The sequence below is a fragment of the Aotus nancymaae genome, unplaced genomic scaffold (assembly GCF_030222135.1).
Source record: "Aotus nancymaae isolate 86718 unplaced genomic scaffold, 86718_ANA_hifiasm-v0.15.2.pri h1tg000108l, whole genome shotgun sequence".
In the NCBI taxonomy this organism is placed as follows: Eukaryota; Metazoa; Chordata; class Mammalia; order Primates; family Aotidae; genus Aotus; species Aotus nancymaae.
Window position 1 is genome coordinate 15,734,948 of NW_026988523.1, and position 20,367 is coordinate 15,755,314.

The 20,367-nt window shown below is 46.5% G+C and overlaps 2 protein-coding genes across 21 annotated transcripts in view; one reads left to right on the forward strand and one right to left on the reverse strand.

The window, feature by feature from the left end:
• SMG7 (SMG7 nonsense mediated mRNA decay factor) overlaps positions 1 to 2,736 on the forward strand; it is an 81,670-nt gene extending 78,934 nt beyond the window's left edge. For all 13 annotated transcript variants that reach the window (XM_012444357.3, XM_012444362.3, XM_012444360.3 and 10 more), the window contains one exon: positions 351 to 2,736. In XM_012444357.3, coding sequence (XP_012299780.2) covers positions 351 to 464 — 114 coding nt within the window. In that variant the 3' untranslated portion in view covers positions 465 to 2,736. The remainder of the gene's footprint in view (positions 1 to 350) is intronic.
• NCF2 (neutrophil cytosolic factor 2) overlaps positions 1 to 20,367 on the reverse strand; it is a 78,670-nt gene that overhangs the window by 5,852 nt on the left and 52,451 nt on the right. For 7 of the 8 annotated variants that reach the window (XM_064370487.1, XM_012444371.3, XM_064370486.1 and 4 more), the window contains 10 exons: positions 18,578 to 18,637; positions 16,995 to 17,038; positions 15,114 to 15,255; positions 14,831 to 14,899; positions 13,655 to 13,730; positions 11,960 to 11,985; positions 11,390 to 11,541; positions 11,152 to 11,263; positions 8,142 to 8,319; positions 2,959 to 4,603 (listed from right to left, as the gene is read on the reverse strand). In XM_064370487.1, the coding sequence (XP_064226557.1) occupies positions 4,491 to 4,603; positions 8,142 to 8,319; positions 11,152 to 11,263; positions 11,390 to 11,541; positions 11,960 to 11,985; positions 13,655 to 13,730; positions 14,831 to 14,899; positions 15,114 to 15,255; positions 16,995 to 17,038; positions 18,578 to 18,637 (972 nt within the window). In that variant the 3' untranslated portion in view covers positions 2,959 to 4,490. Of the gene's footprint in view, positions 1 to 2,958; positions 4,604 to 8,141; positions 8,320 to 11,151; positions 11,264 to 11,389; positions 11,542 to 11,959; positions 11,986 to 13,654; positions 13,731 to 14,830; positions 14,900 to 15,113; positions 15,256 to 16,994; positions 17,039 to 18,577; positions 18,638 to 20,367 lie in introns of those variants that run through there. The other variant, XR_001106040.2, reaches the window with a different exon arrangement.

Consider the following 20,367-nt stretch of genomic DNA (forward strand, 5'->3'; position numbering starts at 1 on the left):
AATGTTTTATTTAAGCTTTTTCTGACAAAATAAGAGTATCTAATTTTAGAAATGTTTTATTTGCCTAAAACCTTTCTAGTAAATGCCCTTTGTGATACCACATACAGCTGAGTTTCAGTAAAAAGATGTGACAAAATGTGATTTCACTTCTGGTTTAAAATAATCTTAATGGAAACTTACCAGCTTTGAGAGTCATAATGACTTTTTCTAATAGCTGGATTTTAGGGGGCAGTGGGGTTGGGCTTTGAGGCCGTATATATGGCTTTATATTTGACTGGGATTGAAAAGCAAATCCCTTTCAAACAAGTGGGCCTTTGACCTCTGCTGACAAGATCTGGGCTGTTTTTCAGTCTATCTGGTCCAGTTCCATGATGCATCCTGGACCTTCCGCTCTGGAGCAGCTGTTAATGCAGCAGAAGCAGAAACAGCAACGGGGACAAGGCACCATGAACCCTCCACACTGAGGCCAAAGTGGCAACCTGGGAATGAAGGCTCCATAAACCATGGCATGTTGGGTTTGCAGGACTGGCCCACACAGTCCCCTGCAGGTGGCAGCCCTCTTTTCTGTTTCTCGCTGTCAAGAGGGTGTAAGTATTCCACCAGCCCGCTGAGTGTGCACGAAATGTTCGCAGTGCAACAAAAAGAAAAATCCATCAGGAACTCTCCGTCCCCCCGGGGCCTTCCGGAGGGAGAGAGAGAGGAACTGCTGTTTATCTCACTCAGTTACTTGGTATCACCGCCTCTCACCTTCTCCATCGTGCATGTCCCCGGCCACATGGGAAGTGAAAGCTGAGAAGGGAAGGCAGATGGGAGAAGCCAATGGGAACTTCTTAGTCCTTTTTTCCTCTTTGGGGAATAAAAATAGGAATCCATTAATGATTGCTTTGCTGACTGAGAATGTAGTTGAAATTATTCCTAAACATCTTTTACTGTTATTACTCTCAGTAGTAAAGTATCACACTGAATTCTTCCATACACAGGTGTGCTTCTAGTCAAGTGTGTAGCAAGGAAAGCCCCGTTCACTGCTCCTGTGAGAGGTTGGTGGTGACAGGATGGGGAACCGACCTCTTCAGCCAGTGGAAGTGTTCCATAAGGGAGAGTTCAAGGCCTCCGAGAAGGTTCTGGTAGGCCCTCCTCTGGCCTGGAGACTCCAGCAGGAAATGCCCTCCACTCTGTAGGTGCTCGAGCCCCAATCAAGGATGCAGTGTGGGTGGTGGTGCTGGGCTGGACTAGCAGGTGACTGCTGGAGGATTTCAAATTATGTTTTTGATTCCTGTACATTTTGCAGTCGCATAGCAAGCAGTCTCACAGAAGGCAGGCTAGTCCATCACAGCCTGGCACATTCTAATAGGTAGAAGCTTTCAGTGTGGTTATTTTTCGTTCGGTTGGTTTTTGTGCGCCCATTCTACTTCCCACCCTCCTGCCCCATCTCCATCCCTTCTTTACCTGATGCTGTATGCTGGTAATTGTTTTTATTCCTCATGTGTGTGACATCACATCTTCCCAAGAAGCAACAGCATGGGGTCCAGCAGTTGGGGCCCAAAAGAGTCTGAAGAGGAAGAAAGCAGCAGTATCTGCATAGCCCACAGAGGGCGGAGGCCCCTGCCCAGCTGCAGTCTCCCAGCCTCTGCTCTCAGAGTGAAATTCAAGGCAACACGGACATGTGCACATCACGCACAGAAGAAAATGACGTCGTCCATTTTGGAGAAGGCGAAAGAGAGGAAAAGAAACTCTTTATTTGATATTTATTAGGAGGAAAGAGGACTGAAAATGTTCTTGGGTAGAAACAGAAGGACAGCATTTCTGTTAGTCATTTCCTGGAAGAGTAATATTTTAAGGGGAAATTATGGAAACAATCTAAATGTTCAATTGCTGTGCTAGTGGTAGGGTTTATTTTCTGGGAGGTCTCTCCTTTGTGTGTCTCTGAGTATGTTTGTGTACACACACATGCCCATCTGCTGTCCCAAAGGGGAGGGGTTGTGTGTGTGTGAGTGTATGGAGTTAGTGTGGAACTTAAGAGCTGGAACACAGCTGTAGAGCAAAGCACATCCAGGAGCCCCGGTTGTCACTGGAGTCTGGGCAACCCCAGCAATGAAAAGGGGTGAGATAATGCTCATTGCTCTTCAGAGAGAGTGGTTGGAGCCCCTCCCCCCAGTATGCTTACATTATTGCTCTTTTAGTTTGACATGGTGTTTGGGTTTTGTTTTGTTTTTTTGAAAGGTCTGAAAAGGTGAAGCCCCCCACCCAATGGCAATAGGAAACCTTTTGTGCTTCTCTTCAGTCTCTTCCCTGTGTCTACCTTTCGCTCCTTGTCCCAAGCCTTTTTCCTACTACCTTTACCCAGTCTGTGTGTTTGAGCTCTGCATTCAGGCAGCTGCAACATTCCAGTGTTTGAACTGTCACTGATTCTTGCGCCCTAGACAAGCTAACCAGGTTTACCATCTCACTCCCAGTAATACCCAGTTCCCATCTAAAGCCCCATTCTGCATGAGAATTTGGTGTCTGGAATGTTTTCTAACTCTTGGGGCGAGATTCCTCGCCTTATCATCCTCACTGTGGAGTAATGAGGAGGGGGAGGAGAATCTTTATCAGAAACTGGTTTTGTGTAGTAAACTTTCTTTTGTGGTTTTTTGTTTTGTTTTGTTTTCTGGTTTTTTTTTTTTTGTCTGTCTGTGCAAGACCTGCAGCTGCTGAAAATCAGCTTTGCCTTTAATTAAACCATGTTCTCTCCAACCACATCTGTGTATCGATTATTATTTCTTTCCTATTCTAAAAGATAAGTGTTGAAGAAAATACAACTTAAAAGACAAGAATTTCAGCTACTCACACATCCAAGGAAAGGCACAGATGTTTAGAACTTGAATATTTTTCAGTTATTTTTGCTTTTAGTAGCATTCCAGACCAATGAATTATGGAAATTATAATTAATTATAATGGAAAGGCATGAGTAGAAAGAAGCCAATTATCAAAATTATTCTGTTTAATAAAAGAATGACTTAAGGAGTTAACAGCCCATCATTTTTATTCCTGTTGTAGCTGTTACTGAGGCAGTCTTTTCCTTATGTCCAAAGTTTCCCGTGGTAGCTTGCTGGGTCTTCAGCTGTGCGCTGGAAGCCAGTGCTGTAGCTAACCGTAATGTCTGTGTGCTCACCCTGACCCTCTGTCCTTTCACCTAGGTGTTGATTCGGTCTGCGGTTCACTTCCTTATTCTGCTTTTCACAAGCACCTACCCACTTGAAAAATTGTTAGCAAAAGCAATACATACAATACAAGAAGGGGGTAGAGAGAGGAATTAAGGCCAGGCCTTAAGGTCTAATAGTTATAAAATCCTTCACCCAAGTTAATCCTGAAAAATTGGACAATAGGGTTAACCAAATCCGTTGCATTCTGTTATGCATATTAATATATACAGTCATTTACCATATAACAACGTTTTGGTCAACAGCAGACTGCATATACAATGATGCTCCCATAGATTATAACACATTTGTACTGACCGCTGTTTAGATACACAGATACTTACCATTGTGGTATAGCTGCCTACAGTATTCAACACAGTAACACACCGTACAGGTTTGTAGCCTAGGAGCAGTAGGCTATACCTGGTCACCTAGCTGTGTAGTAGGCTGTCCCATCTAGTGCTGTGTGAGTGCACTCTAGATGATAGATGTTTGCACAACACATTTCTCAGAACATGTCTCCATTGTGAAGCAATGCTTAACTATTGCCAAGTGTCAGCTAACAAGATACTACTAACCAACTGGTTTCGTGAACACTGCTGCTTTTCATCACTTAAATGTTGGTGACACATACTCAGTATTGAGTTTGTAACACGTTCCTCTCTGAGAAGTACAAAGGTATGTAATTCTAGTATTTTAGTTCTCTGTGGAATTACTGTATTCCCTGAGAACCTAACTCAGTCCAGGTTCTGTTTAAGCAACAAGACTTAATGGAAAAAGAAAACAAGTTTATTTGTATATGCCTTATGAATAACCTGTAACGTTATTTCAAGTCTTCAGAGTCAATTATAGTAACGGTTCAGAAACAGGAATATTTATACTTGGTCCTTGAGCCTGGACTTGGGTGTCTTGGTTTTTGAAGATGATAGGGTTTTTTAAATTGAGGTATGACACAGGAAAGTGCACCAACCAGATATACAGCTTGATGAGTTTTAACCGTGAATACAGCTGGGTAGTCAGCACTCAGAGCAAAAAACAGGATCAGCACCTAGAAGACCCTCTCATGCCCTTTCCAGACACTTCCATCCACTTTTCGTCTCCCCTAACGTTCACCTGTCCCCATCCCCTCACCCCCTGTGCCCCAATAAATCATCCTGGGTACTCACATCATTGCCAAGTAGGTTAAATTTTAACAGGGAATAATGAACACTTCCAAACTGTAATGATGTCTCTGTACAGCGTGCAGCAGAAGGGTACTAAATTTTACAAGTAATAGGGCTTCATTTTCAGCTTTGTAGTTTGTGAAACATCCTAGACTTCTCTCGGAGTGCTTTCCAAATCTGTAGTTGTGCATTCTTCAACAAAAACTTTGGGGAAAATGCCAACCTTCCCTTTGCACTCCCCTTCCAGCCATTCTTCATTCACTGAAAAGAGGAAAAGTACACATCAGTTTCTAAAACCAGTGAGGGAGATTACCGTCGGTGTTCCACACAGAGTATTTTATTGGTCACCCTTCCCCACCGGTAATTGTGATCAACAGGAAAAAGTAATTCAAAGTGGTTTGAGAGTGAACACAGGGTTTAACCATCTTACTAATTTGTCTTAAATGTGATAATGACGGAGCAAAATGCAGAAGGATGAATTATGTTTTTCAGAAAGTTACCAGATGGAGAAGTAAGGTCAAAGAAACTGCACAATGAATCCTTAGAATTTCCATCCTCCCCACTACCGCCAACCCTCAACAGGGTCTCACTGTCACCCAGGCTGGAGTGCAGTGGCACGATCTGGGCTTATTGCAACCTTTGCCTCCTGGGCTCAAGTGATCCTCCCACCTCAACCTCCCAAGTAACTGCGACTACAGGCCTGCGCCACCACGTTTGGCTAATTTTTGTATTAGAGACAGATCTCACCACATTCCACAGGCTGCTCTCAAACTTGTGGGCTCAAGTGATCCGCCCACCTCAGCCTCCCAGAGTGCTGTGGTGATAGGGGTGAGCCACAGTTCCTGGCCCAATTTTTTAGGAAAGGAGATAATTTTACCTGAGCTTTGTTGGAAATCTTTGTTTTGACTACAGAAAAGGGACATGCCATTGGTTAAATATATTAAAAGTGAAAGTTCGTTATTTTCTTTTCAGTGAACTCCATTAAACAGCTGAGTTGGAGCCAGTGATGGGTTAGTACATGTTTGTAAAATATAAAGATTTTAATAGCTCCTATTCAGAGCCTTTAATAGAGTACAGGCATTGTACTTAGAAAATATATTCAGACTTCATAATAACTTGTAGATATTATCCATATTTTACTAAGGAAAAGGAGACTCAGAGAAGTGAACAGCGTGTTCAAAGCCATTCTGCCAGTAAAAATCAGATAACTGAGGTATAATCTCCAAAGCCCATCCACCAGACCACACAGCCAGTTCAAAGTTTGTCATTGTGCATCTAGATCAGACATTAGGGCACTGGTGCCTGGATCCTACCCCCAGAAATTCTGCTTTAATGTGTGGTGTGACTGGGCAGCAGTTTTTCCACAAGTTCTCTCAGGCAATTCTAAATACAAATCACTGTCGAGTCTTTCTACTTACAGGGTAGGTTGCGGACTGGAAGCATATTAGAAATGAAAAATCCCAGACCCCAACTGAAACCAGAGTCGGAATCCACTTAGGAAGATCCCCAGGTGATTCACATGCACGTTAAAGTTTGAGAAACACTTTGTAGATGAAACCGTCTCAACTATCGAAAGCAGTTGAACTCCCCTCCTACCCTGACTGCATGCTAAATTCTGCTTTCAGTTGAAGTGCTACAATATGGGTACTTCCTCAACTTAGACTGGTACAGATGGATCACAGTAATAAGTGCACTACCTCTCTCCATATCTACCCAAAAGGTGGTTTTAGGTGTCCGCTCGTTTTATTCCTGCTCCCTCTCCCAAACGATGGCCATTCGAGCTGGTTGGTTGATTTAGGAAACTAGAAAGTGGCACTGGGAGGTGTTCAACCCAGTTCTTCCACTGACTCACCATTCTCTCTTGTTGGAACACTCTGCTTCTCTATATATATATATATTTTTTTTTTTTTTTTTTTTTTGAGACAGAGTCTCTGTCACCTAGGCTGGGGTACATGGCACAATCTCAGCTCACTGCAACCTCTGCCTCCCTGATTCAAGTGATTCTCCTGCCTCAGCCTCTCGAGTAGCTGGGACTACAGCTACACACCACCACGCCCGGCTAATATTTTTAGTAGAGATGGGGTTTCACCATGTGGCCAAGCTGGTCTTGAACTCCTGACCCCAGGTGATCCACCCACCTTGGCCTCCCAAAGTGTTGGGATTACCTGTGTAAGCCTCCACGCTGGGCCTATACTACTCACATTTCTAAGTAATTGCTACACACTTGTATACTCTCTCTACCCCCATTAACTTTTTTTATTTTTATTTATTTATTTATTTTTGCCACTGAGTCTCACTGTGTCACCCAGGCTGGAGTGCAATGGCACCATCTCAGCTCACTGCAACCTCCACCTCCTGGGTTCAAGCAATTCTCCTGCCTCCGCCTCCTGAGTAGCTGGGATTACAGGCATGTACCACCATACCCGGCTAACTTTTGTATTTTTAGTAGAGACGGGTTTTCACCATATTGGCCAGGCTGGTCTTGAACTCCTGGGCCTCAAATGATCTACCCACCTTGCCTAAGCCTCCCAAAGTGCTAGGACTTACAGGTGTGAGCCACTGCACCCAGCCTTCTCCCGTTTACTTTAAAATCTCCCACTCTCTTTATCTATTGGATTTTCTGTTATAATTGATAGTAGTTTTCACTGCTTTGCATTGGTAGTGCAGACAGACTCAGCGTATGAGCAGGGCTTTTATGATGGGACTTTTTTGTGTCCAGGTAGAGAATTAGGCTGGCAAACCATCAGTTGGAACAGTGTTTCTCTGAATGTAGGCAGTAGACCACCATCACCTGGAAACTTGGTAGAAATGCAACTTGGTAGGCCCCGCACCCAGACCTGAATCAGAATCTCTGGAGGCTGGGCCCAGGAATTGATTTAACAAACTCTCCAAGGGATTCTTAGAACTTCCCAGTTTTAAGAGGTGGGTCTTGCTATATTGCCCAGTCAACACCCTTGAACGCCTGACCTCAAGTGATCCTCCTACCTCAGCCTCCCTAGTAGCTAGGATTACAGGCAAGCTGTTTGAATTTTTAGTCTGTTCATTCCAAACAGAATCAAGAAAGTCTCCAGAGACACAGGGTAGTTCTGAATAGCTGGTTTTTAAGGCAAAATTTACCTACTTCTCTCTTTGAAAAGTACATTAATTCAAAGAACTATGGTTTGCAGAATGTTGTATGGCTTGATGCAAAGGCAGAATGATTCCAGCCAATTTGTTACCTCTGGGAATGAGAATCCATGCTTTCCAAAGCATACTCATTCTTTAATAACTGAGATGTTATCACTGGCCGGGTGTGGTGGCTCATGCCTGTAATCCCAGCACTTTGGGAGGCTGAGGCAGGTGGATCACTTGAGGCCAGGAGTTTGAGACCAGTCTGGTCAACATGGCAAAACCTCATCTCTACTAAAAATACAAAAGTTAGCTAGGCATGGTGGCGGGTGCCTGTAATCCCAGCTACTCAGAAGGCTGAGGCAGGAGAATCGCTTGAACCTGGGAGCCAGAGGTTGCAGTGAGCTGAGATTGCACCATTGCACTCCAGCATGGGTGACAGAGAGAGACTGTGTTTTTGTTTTTGTTTTTGAGACAGTCTGAGCTACTTGTTGCTTTCCTGGCTACTAGAGCAATACACAGGGAAAGTCTGAGCACTCAGCTTTGCTCTTTCCAGCTAAATGCTAGGAAGGAGGTTGAAAACACTGGCCAAAGTTTTGTTTGTAGGTTATTGATGTTTTCTTTTCTCTGCCCTTAACCTTGTTTCTGCTAACATGTAAATTTGTTTCAATAATCTTGGAGTAGCACTTACCCTTTGATAGCACCAGGATTATATCCCCTTCCTCAAACTCCAGGTCCTCTGGTTGGGTAGCCTCATAACTGAAGAGTGCCACCACTTGGCTGCCTTTCTTAAGCTGAGGTTCTGTTGTCTGGTTATTAGCATCAGCTTTTTCACTTTCCTTCGGTTCATCTGGAAAGCCTTGGTCACCCTGAAATAATAAAGGGCCTGTTAATTTCCCAATTTCCTGCCTGGCCCATTTTCTTTCTCCTAGTGAGTGAGAACCTGCCTTGCTGCCTCCAAGGCTAATGCATAGTGATAAAGAACATTCCACAGTGACTCCTGAGCCTGGATTAAGTTGCAAAAACATTGCTGGGAGTTTTAAGAGGGTTGGCTATGTGTAGCCACCAAATAGATTGAAGTTCCTGTCAAAGGAAAAAATTTTAATTAAAAAAAAGTTGAAGTGAAGTAGTTCACATTTACAGCAGAACTCATTCTAGGAAAAATCTTTTTAAAAAGATGCTGAAGGGGTTAGCCCAAAGACAGTTGGAAAACCTAAAGTGACCTTTTGGATTTCCAAGAGACCCCTTACACTCACTCACACTCACTCTTACCCCCAGGGTACCGGGGCCTTTTGTCTCAGCCAGAAACACCAGGGAGTCTCATCCCCAGTGGCTGTTTATGCACTGCCCTTCTCTAGGTTCCTTATCTTTCACTCTTCCTCTCCCACTTTTCTTTTTCTTTTCCAGCAAACATTTGTCTCTGACTTGAGTGAGAATCTACCAAAGACCTCGTTCCTTTAAACGCTTCTGCCCAGCTGTGAGGATGAGGTTTGCAGGAAGGACTCGGCCTCTACCATGGCTCCAGGCCAGGATGAGCCAGAATAGCTTTCCTGCTTGCTCATTTCTACATCTCCAAATCCACTTGTAGGTAGAAAACGGCAGCTCTCCCAAGGATTCACATATGAACTGTTTCGTATGATACTCCCTCCACCCTACACCAATGGAACTGCAGATGCCACAGCCTAAAAATGCAAAGTCAGAAAAACAGGTGAATAGAGGGAGAGCTGAAACTTCTGAAATAGCCCTAATTAGCGGCTTTGGTCACTGGAGACTGGCCTCATTAATGCTGTATCTGGGGTTGTCTCCAGCCTCAGGACTGGATGGGAGCTGATTCATCAGGAAGATCTGGCTATCCTAGGCTCAGCCTCCCTGCCTTGCTCCTATGCCTCATAACCATTCTTTCAAAGCAAGACTTGACTCTCTTCCCTGCTCATAGCAGCATCCTAGTGTTCAAGGCCTTCCATGATATGTTGCCTTTCCAGCCTGTCTCCCTCCACCCTCCCCATTGCATCCAGGAACACTGAGCCCCTTTACTCACTATGTTGACTTTTATGGTGTTCCTTTCCGTCTGTATAATGCATCCTTTCCTCCTCCACCTCACTAATTTCTTATTTATGTTTTACGGTGAAACATCACGATGATCTCAGCAGCATTTTCTTCAGGAAGACAGTTCCTACCTGTTCCACTTCCCTCTGGCAGTTCCTGGTTAAATAGTTTACCACATGCTTCCATAACACAGTATGCCATTTCTGAACCTCCATCAGTTTACAAAACATGAGGCTTCCCGTGCCTGCCTATCTGCAGAGCCCTAGATGCTCAGCAAGCGTTTGCTGAAAAATGTCACCAGCAAACAACCCAAACGTCCACAAGCAGGTGGAGTGTCCATACAATGGAATACCATTTAGCAATCAAAAGGGCGAGACTAGTGAAACAGACTGCATACACTGTACAATCCACTTAATGAAATTCTATAAAAGGCGAAAGTATATTTAGAGAAAGAAGACGGGTGGTTTTCGGGTCTGCAGTTGGCGGAGGGAATTAACATCAACAACAAAAAGAAATGGCAACTTTTCCCCTGGAGACCAATGGGCGGAGTCCAAGCATCTCCCCTTGTGGCCACCATTAATGCTTCCAGCCTCTAACGTCTCAACTGACTCCCACTGTTCTTGAAAGTCAGACTTCAGGCTAGTAAAACCTCAGGCTAATCAGATAGCCTGCCCTGGTTCCATCAGTACAGCCGGGTAGTTAGGAATAGAGGCAGGCTCTGGAATCAAAATGCCTGCCTGAGTTCAGCTCCACTACTAACCAGCTGTTTAACCTTGGTCAAGCTGCTTGACCTCTCTTTGCCTTGTTTCCTAAATTATAAAATGGGAAAATAATGTCTACTTCACACAGTTGTGAAGATTGTGAGAACTGACACACACAATGCACTTTGCACAGTATCTCACATGGGAAGTTCTCATAGATACTTGCTGTTAATAGGCTGTTACCCAAATCATCTCTTTGTGAAATGCTGTTTTCTTTCACCCTCATGTGAAAGTGTTCTTCCTCATGTTAACTTGAGAAGGTTGGCCAGGTGCAATGGCTCATGCCTATAATCCCAACACCTTGGGAGGCTGAGGTGGAAGGATTGCTTGAGCCCGAGAGGTGAAGGTTGCAGTGAGATTGTGCCACTGCACTCCAGCCTGTGTGACAGAGAGAGCTGAAACAGAGACAGAGAGAAAGAAAGAAAGAGGGAGGAAAGAGAAAGAGAGAAAAGAAACAAAAAAAGAAAAAGAAAGAAAGGAGAGAGAGGAAGAGGGAGGGAGAGAAGGAAGGAAGGAGCGAAGGAAAAGAAAAGAAACAGCTTAAGAAGGTGAAGAATGGCTCTGAGCTCGGCCTTAAGCTATGACGTCATTCCAACCTTGCTTGACAGTGACGGACGGGATGTTTGACAGTCAGGCAGGGAGCCGACGAAGGCGCAGGAGGCTTTCTGTGGGCTCTTGCCCTGCTGGGCCTGCTCTTCTCTTGTGGGAAACTCTCTCCCTGCTGCAACTGGAGTGACGATGCAGGTAAAAGGGAGGCAGAGCTGTGACTTGTTACCCACTATATCCCCAACACCGTGCGTAGTGCCCAGCACACAGAAGGTGCTTGGTAAATGTCAAATTGTTGAGGAAGTGGACCAGTGGAAATGTAAGCTTAGATGCCCTCACTGCACTCACCACTGTGTTCTCACACCACAGAGTCAGGCAGTAGTTTTTCACCTGGCCCCAGGCATCCTTCATGCTCTCTTCTGAAAGGGGCACCAGCTCATTGCTGTCCCGAGGCCGGTAGCTGGGTGGGGATAATGAGTAAGAATAAGTCAGAGAACATGATCACAAACACCGTCCTCCTCTTCCGTCCTCCAGGCCAGCACAAGGTCCCCACTGTACTCCGCACAGCTGCCCGCATGGAGCTCACCTCAGCTTAGTGTGTTCCAGCCGGAGCTCCAGTTTCTTAGACACCATGTCCCGGACCTGGCTGTAGGGGAGCCCGGGCCGAGTCTCCATGACTACCGTGTACTTGTAGTGCACCTTGAGTGTGTAGGGCATGGGAACACTGAGCTTCACTTCCTGAGTGGGGAGGAAGCAGAGGGAACTCCTGAGTGTCTGAGGCTTTCTCTCAACATCCCAGGTCACCGCAGCTTTGTGATTTGGCACGGGGGGTACCCCATGCAGCAGGCGAGAGGCCAATAAGTAACCGGTTTCATCATAGCCTAAAAGGCCTTCAGAGGTCCTTTAGCCCGACCTGTGCTTGGACAGGAATTCCTCCTGAACAGGATCTGGCCCACCAGCTTGGGAAGTAGGAAATGAGTGCATGATAGTGGGGGAGGCTGTTAAGAGGTCCCCAGCCCATGGACTCTGTAAGGTAGCAACTGGTTCGACCCTTCCACTGGGGCTCTTTCTACAATCTAGACAGATGTGTCTGTGGTTGATAGCCCAATCTCTCCCATCTTCTACCACTTGAAACAGTACAAGGGAAAAATGTTACCTTAGGTTCTTCTTTTTGTTTCTGACCTAAATGGAAAAAGCAGGCAGTAAAACAAAAGGTGATGATGAGTGAACACGCTTGGCCAGCCCCTGCCACGCACAGATGAAACCTCTTCCAACAGGGCCTCCAACCTCTTACCCTTTAATCTGTGGGGGAATCACTAACCTTAGTGAACTGTGGGGAGAATCTAACCCTGGGGAAGCATGAAGGTCACGAACACATGAACAAACTGTCTCTGCTTCCAGGGAGCCTGTAGGTAATTATCAAAGGACCAGCGTATCCTCACCAACCCACGAGGTTAGTGGGATCCCAAAAGGCAGTTAAACCCACAGGATCCAAAGCAATGAAAATCAGGAGTGCAAGGTGAGCCAGAGGCCACAGGAAGAACTATTAGAGCCACTTATCCTCACCTGATTCTTTATTTTTGTATGTTTCCTAAAGTGCACCATATATTAATGTAATATAATTTATGTAAGAGAAGCATGCATAAAGATATTTACTATAGGCGTACATGATCAGAAAAGACCATTCATCTCGAACCTAGCTGATCATTAGAATCACGTGGGAAGTTTTTTTCTAAAATACAAATTCCCAAGCCCTACTCCAGTCCTAAATAATCAAGAGCCAGTAGCCTAGGACCCCGTATTCACAAAATCATCCTAGGTTTATATGTGATCCTTGATGAGCCTCTAGACAAAAGATAACAACGAAAAAGCTGTCAAGGACATTGAGCAGGAGCAATGGGAGCAATCTGAATATGGCATATACATTATATAACGTTATACGAACGTTAAGTGTCCTGGATACCATGATTCTATTGTGATTATTCAGGTGCCTGTGTGTTTGCAGATATGTAGGGTGAAGTGGCACGAGTCTGTAACTTATTTCCAACTGGCTCGGGGGGAAAAATAGAATGCAGCAGGGCCAATTCATGGTGCAAAATGTTAACAGTTGGTGAGTTAAGTGAAAGATATTCTAATGTGTATTGTATTCTACTGTCAACTTTTCTGTAGGTCTGATGTTTTTCAAAATAAAAATGGGGGAAGGGACATCCCAAGAGATTCTGATGATCAGGCATGTGTGGCAATCATTGATGTAGAATCTGGCCAACCACATACTCTATGTACCTCTACCAAGCACTTATCCAGAATCTGCTTCAAGTGCATGAATGATAAGAAGCCCATCACTTCCCAAGACAGCCCTCTCCGTACCAGGAAACAGCCTTTCAGATAGAACATTTCTGTTTCACATCTGCCCATTGGCTCTTTGTTCAGCCTCAGGGCTCCACAGAACAGTTTCTTTTCCAGATACAGTGCCTCAGTCATTTGAAAACAGCCACTCTATGCCCTTCTGAGGTAAACATGTACAGCTACTTCAACTTTTCTTCCTGAGACGTGGTTTCAGTACCTAACGATCAAGGGCTTTGGTGACTAGGTGAGTCACTCAGAGACCAGCGACATTCACGCAAGCCTGGTGAGTGCTCTGTAGCAGGCAGGGAGAGAGGACGTTGATTTCATGTTTGGGGTGGGTGGGTAGTGCAGGAAAGGAGGGTTCTGGGGCTGTGTGGTCGTTAGCTGAATGACATGTTGGGAAAAGAAGAAACCAGAACTTCCTGGAAGGCAGGGAGAGGAACTCAGGAAGCAGCCTGGCATGCTCCTGCACCCAGACCAAGGCTGTTGCTCCAGGACCACTCACCTGGTGACAACTGGGGTCTTCCAGGGGCTTTGGAACTAGGAGGAGCTGGGATGTCAGACTCTGGAGAGCTTTCCTCCTGAAAGCAACAGGGAGTGATGATCAGAAAAGTTCCCAGGCAGGGGAGGATGTGGGAAGATCCCCCTACAGAGATTCCATGAAAAGGAGCCAGATGGAAATAACTTCCTAAAACTTCTGACCAGGAAGAGGACATTTGAGAAAGACGAAGGAAAATGTTGGCCAAAAGAGGAGGTGGGGTTGGCCTGATGAAAATGAAAACCACAGTGGGAAGAAGAGTCCTAACCCGCTAAAATGCTCTTGCCGCTTGAGCATTTCTTTCAGCCGTATTGGAAATCCACTGGACATGGGGTGGGACTGAGCTCCTGTCTCCACTGCAGAGGGCATTGAGAAAGGCATCTGAAACTTTTCAAAGCAGCTGGATACAGTGACTCTGACCAGGGAGGGCGGAGCTCATATACAACTGGTCGCACAGTCTGGAGAGAGACAGGCTCCACTGCCGTCGAATCACTTACAGGGCTGCTCAGATCCAACAAAGACAGCCCTCTAGGCCGGGCAGAAGGATAGACTTTTGAAGTGTGAGGAAGGTATTCAGTTTAGAAGCAGTGGCTGGCAAGGCCCACTCTGATTCAAAGCTCTAAAGCAGATCTCATTTTATTATTTTTATTTGTATAGAGGTGGCATCTCTCTATTTTGCTCAGGCCGGTCTCAGACTCCTGAGCTCAAGTGATCCTCTCACCTCAGCCTCCCAAAGGGCTCGGATTACAGGCGTGAGCAACTGTGCCCGGCCTCATTGTATTTCTAATGGCATTGCACCAGCCAACACATTGGCATTCTTCCAGGTGAAGCAGACATGCCTGGGAAGACCTAACCCTCATATACTGTAGGCTTTGCTTCCCAAGTCACTTCTGACCAGGAAGAGTCGCAAAGGTGGGTGGGCCCAATGGGATCTATGGATACCTTCAACTTAACACATCTGGGCTTTTCTCCCTCATTCCCAGGTTCAGCTCTGGGCAGCTGGTGCCATCTCAAGGCAGGCTCAAGACTAGTGAGTCTTTCTCCAGGGGTCCCGACAGCACCTCTTTACACTGCTCTTCTCCCCTCCAGGGAGAGATCTCTAAATGGTGAGAAGAAATGGGTCAGGCCTTGGCATGGCATTACCTGGGGCTGCTGCTGAGGGTGGATCCGCAGCTCAACTGGTTCAAGGTAGTTGCAGGGAACAAGCCCCTTCTGCAGCGCAGCGTCACAGAATCAGAAAGCAAAAATAAAGATGTGCTCATCAGTACCCACACCACACAGCAGCCCAGAGTCCCGGGGAAGGATGGCGAGCAGGCAAAAGAATTTGGCCGGTCTGCACAGAAGGCAGCAGATACTGCTCTGCAGAAAGACTGCATTTGCTGCCGGGATCCCATGCCCATCGCACCACTCCCAATCCTCTGCATACCTGCCCGTTGAACATGACTGTGGCCCAGTTGTCATTGCCCTTCTTCAAGACAAAGACAATGTTCCCTGGCATGACCTGGAGCTCTTCTTGTGTCTCAGGCACAAACCCGAACAGCACACGGTGAGCCTCCCCTTCCAGAGCCCTGCCGGGGGTAGACACAATATCCAGCCCACATGCCCTCACACAAGCACAGTGAACTTGGAGCCAGGGACTTGGCTCCAGCCTGGGTCTAACTCCACACCTAACTGCAACTGCCTAGGTGACGCCGAGCCTGCCTGGGCTCCCAAGAGGTCTTGGTAAGAAACTGGTGTACACGTGCTCATGACCATATATGCAGAGGGACAAGAACTAAAGCAAAAAGCCACAACACTAGATAGTGAGGCCTTACAATCCTCATCCTCCCTTCCCTTCTGAGGAGGAAGGTCCCTGGCTGGGTCATCTCGTCCAGCTCTTGCGGCTGGGCTGGGGTGGATCAGGTGACTGTGGTCAGGGGAACAGCACAAGGCGGAAGTCAAGTGAGAGCCATCTGGGTGAGAAAGACAGGTGGGAGAGGAGGGAGGAGAACCACCTAGAGCCAGCGTTGGGCCAGGGTAAGGAGGCTGTGAGGAGGGGAGGTGACGGGCAGCGTGCGGGATGCTCCTAGAGGGCTCTGAGGCTGCCCAGCTGCGGTGGTGCCGTGTCGGTTCCCTCAGAGCTGACCACGCTTCTAGGCTCTGGGGCTCTGATTGGTGTCACTTTGGAAGGTGTGACTGAGAGCTGGTGTTCAGGTTTCAGGCTTCCCTCCCTTTACTCCCTGCTCCGTTACTTCCTCCTCAGCCCTTCCTTGTTTCCAGACAGTGTGTCTATTCCTGCAGGAAATACGGGCCCTTCCAGCCGACAGGGAGTTTAGGAACGAGCTCATCCAGCGCCCTCATTTTTGTAGTTGCTTTGGTACTTTTGTCACTTTTTATTTATTTTTATTTTTTGAGACAGAGTGTTACTCTGTTGCCCAGGCTGGAATGCAGTGGCGCGATCTCGGCTCACTACAACCTCTACTTCCCCAGTTCAAGTAATTCTCCTGCCTCAGCCTCCCGAGTAGCTGGGATTACAGGCACGCATTACCACGTCCAGCTAATTTTTGTATTTTTAGTAGAGATGGAATTTTGCCACATTGGCCCGGCTCGTCTCGAACTCCTGACCTCAAGTGATTTGCCCAACTCTGTCTCCCAAAGTGCTGGGATTACAGGCATGAGACAAGAGCTAGCGCGCCCAGCCGACCACTTTGTGAAACCTCCTTTTTGGGTAGGAGGACCAGGCGTGCTTCATTACTTAGAGGGAATTCTTAAGAAAGCTGTAGGTTATGTCACCCTTTGTTTTTCAGCTTACAGAGGGACTTCCTTTTCTTGAGTCCTTCCCCTTTACTTCTTCAGAAAACACATGCCAATAGGGAGTGGAAAGTGCTTGCACAGGAAAAGGGACGCCATTCCAGCTTCCTGTCTCCAGAGAGCTCTGCTTGCCCCCATCAGTGGGGGCTGTGGCCAGTGCGAAACTGAACTCCTACCTGAGGTCAGTGTCCTGGCCCCTAGGGTAGCTATGTTCGACAGGACACGACTCCCCTTCGGCGACAACCCCTTGCCACGTGGGTGGCTGTGCACGTGGACAGGGGCCACTGGGACACCACATAGCTGCAGCCAGGTCCCGATGCCCCACCCTACCACAGCCAAGACTCCACCCCCACCATATCATTCTGTTCTAACCTTGATAACAGAAGAAGCCTGACATTCTAGAAAATTCCACAAGATTTACACCCTGACCTGAGTTTCATCTTCATCCCTCCCTTTCTTGCCATCAGTTCAGGCTTGGAGCCTGGATATTCTACATATGGATTTAAATCTAACTTACCTGAAGATCTCTGGGGTTTTCGGTCTGGGTGGAGGCTCAGCTGCCTGTTGAACATTCAGGAGAAGTGAAAATGGAAAAGGCAATGAGGGAAAGCAGGGAGAGAGAACAAACGGCTAATGGTAACTCAGGCGTTCTTCCAGACCAGAAAATCAAATAATGCATTATTGACTGATGGGAACACTGTCTCGGAAGAGGGCACAGTCACCCTGACTGAACACTGGGAAATTACACCTCCCACCAGCTCCCCAGGTGCAGGTTTCACTAGCACAGCAATTCATTTAGAGCCAGAGCTAGTTTCTAGAGCTAGCTCTCATACAGCAACATGGTGTCATAAGAGTGCTTCGACCTTGAGCTCTGTCCTTTTCCTAGGACAGTTTCCAAAAGCTCTGTTCTGTAATTAATGTCTACTATGTCACATGACACTTCTGAGTATTTTTTAATTAATTTTTTTTTTTTTTTGAGATGGAGTCTCGCTCTGTCACCCAAGCTGGAATGCAGTGGTGTGATCTCGGCTCACTGCAACCTCTGCCTCCCAGGTTCAAGTGATTCTCCTGCCACCACACCCTGCTAATATTTGTATTTTTAGTAGAGATGGGGGTTTCACCATGTTGGCCAGGCTGATCTGGAACTCCTGGACTTGAGTGACCTGCTCACCTCAACCTCCCAAAATGGTGGGATTACAGGCATGAGCCACTGTTCCTGGCCACTTCTGAGTATTTAAAATTGACACAGGATCCACTGACTGGGCAAAGATTTCATCCCCTGTTCTACACTGGATACCATGGAGTCCAGTGACCTGGGCTGTGTTTCCCTCATGGTCCTCTGGCTGGGCTGAAGCTGAAGGGACTTCAGCAAGGCTTTCATCAACTTTATTGTAAAGAAAGAGATCACGGACTCTAGATCTGGAACACATGCTCCCTGCTCAGAAAACCCGCCCTCTGCCAGTGCTGGCCAGTGCTCTTCCCATGACGGTTTCATTGCCACAGAGCTTTCTTCTTCCTCTACGTGCTCCCACTTCCCTTCACAAGGAAGCACTGTCTGCATTTCTAGCTCCACTGTCATCCAGTTCATCTGAGCCCACCTCTCCAAGCCCAGTTTGGGCAGAGAAAGGGTTCACACTCTCTGTGTTCCTGAGGGAACCCCTGCACATGGGTGATGGGTAGAGCCAGGAGAGCCCAAACCTCAGGCCCAGGCCCCACAGGGTTCCCCACTTGCCCCTGTACCCAAGAAGAGGCTTTGTTAACAAGCCTTCCATAGCTTGTGTTTCAGCTTCCTGAGAGAATGGTTGAGGCTTGAGAGAGAGGATCAGCACATCTCTTTAGATATGTGAAGACTGACATTTGGGTGGAAGCAGGAGAGCTGGCTTCAGAGGACTTGGGGTGAAGTCTGACATTGCCTCATTTCCTTACCAGCCATGGAACCTAGGACTGCGAGAGGGCAGGCAGATCCCTCAGCTGCACTGAGGGCCACTTGAAGGAGCCTTACAAGAAGGCAGCTCAGCACACATAGTCTCTCTCCCCAGTTGGATGCTCACAGAAAGCTCTCGAGAACTAGGCCCATGGAGAAGGTCAGGATTGCCTTACCTGTGGTTGCAGAGGGGCAAACCCAGAGAAACTGTCTTGATCCACCACAGACGCCACGACCTGAAATCAAGGACAGGCGGGTGTGAGGCTCTGCCAGTGCTGTTTCCATTCTTCTGGGTGTCCCTCCTTGCTCATGCCCTGAGCCTGGTTTCAGACGTGGACAGTAACTAAGGATTAGATTCCTGATCCTCTGGATTAGGATTTCAGCAACTGAAGAAACAAGTATTCACACACCCCGGCTAACACAGGCTTGCTTTCTCCTCTCTTAAAAAAATGTTTTTATTGAGGTGCAATTTGTATAACACAAATGAACTTTTTTTTTTTTTGAGATGGAGTCTCACTCTGTTGCCAGGCTGAAGTGCAGTGGCACAATCTCAGCACACTGCAACCTCCACCTCTGGGTTCAAGCAATTCTCCTGTCTCAGCCTCCCAAGTAGCTGGAACTGCAGGTGTGCGCCACCACACTGGGCTAATTTTTGTATTTTTAGTAGAGGCGGGGTTTTGCCATGTTGGCCAGGCTGGTCTCAAACTTCTGACCTCAGGTGATCTACCCGCCTCACCCTCCCAAAGTGCTGGGATTACAGGCGTGAGCCACCGTGCACGGCCCAAATTAGTCATTTTAAAGTGAATGATTCAGTGGCATTTATCACACTCACAATGCTGTGCAACTAATTCCAAAACTTTCTATCTAATTCTTTCTATCTAACTTACTATCTAATTTACTATCTAATCTAACTTACTATCTAATTCCAAAACTTTTTTTTTTTTTTTTTTTGAGATGGGGTTTCGCTCTTGTTATCCAGGCTGGAGTGCAATGGCGCGATCTCGGCTCACCGCAACCTCCGCCTCCTGGGTTCAAGCAATTCTCCTGCCTCAGCCTCCCGAGTAGCTGGAACTACAGGCGTGCACCACCATGCCCAGCTAATTTTTGTATTTTTTAGTAGAGATGGGGTTTCACCTTGTTGACCAGGATGGTCTCGATCTCTTGACCTCGTGATCCACCCGCCTTGGCCTCCCAAAGTGCTGGGATTATGGGCATGAGTCACTGTGCCCAGCCCAAAACATTTTCATCACCCCAGAAGAAAATGCTGTACCCATTAAGCAGTTAGTCCACATGCCCCTTCCCCCTAAACTGGCAACAACCACTTCGCTTTCTATGACTGACTTGAGCCCTCTTCTCTGAGTTTTAAAAATCAGATTTAAAGCTAGCTTTATTTACAAATATGCTTAAACTATAGATAATTTTCATCATTCATTCATATAATCAAAACATTTTTGCTGAGAGCTGTTATGTGTCTAGCTCTGTGCCAGGCTGTGAGGACTCGGTGGTGATCAAGCAGACATGGGCTCTGCCCTCTCAGTGCTGAGAGGTTACACAAGACATTTCATATAAGTGGAGTTGTGTAACAGGTGGCCTTTTGTGTCTGGCTTCCTTCACATAACTTCATGTTTTCAAGGCTCATGCATGTTGTATCATGAATCCTACTCCATTCCTTTTTATGGCTGCATAGTATTCTGTTGCATGGATATATCACATTTTGATTATCCATTCATCAGTTGATAGATATTTGGGGTGTTTCCATTAACCCAGCCTTTCTTGACCTCTGCTGGTATGCTAGACCCAGCTACCCGACCACTGGGCAACTTTAGCCCTACGAATGTGTCAAAGTCAAATGTGGTTTTGGAAGGGCACTCCTGACTCACTTCAGATCATGTCTGAAAGAATTTACCAGGATTTATTATTATTATTATTATTATTATTATTATTATTATTATTGAGACAGAGTTTC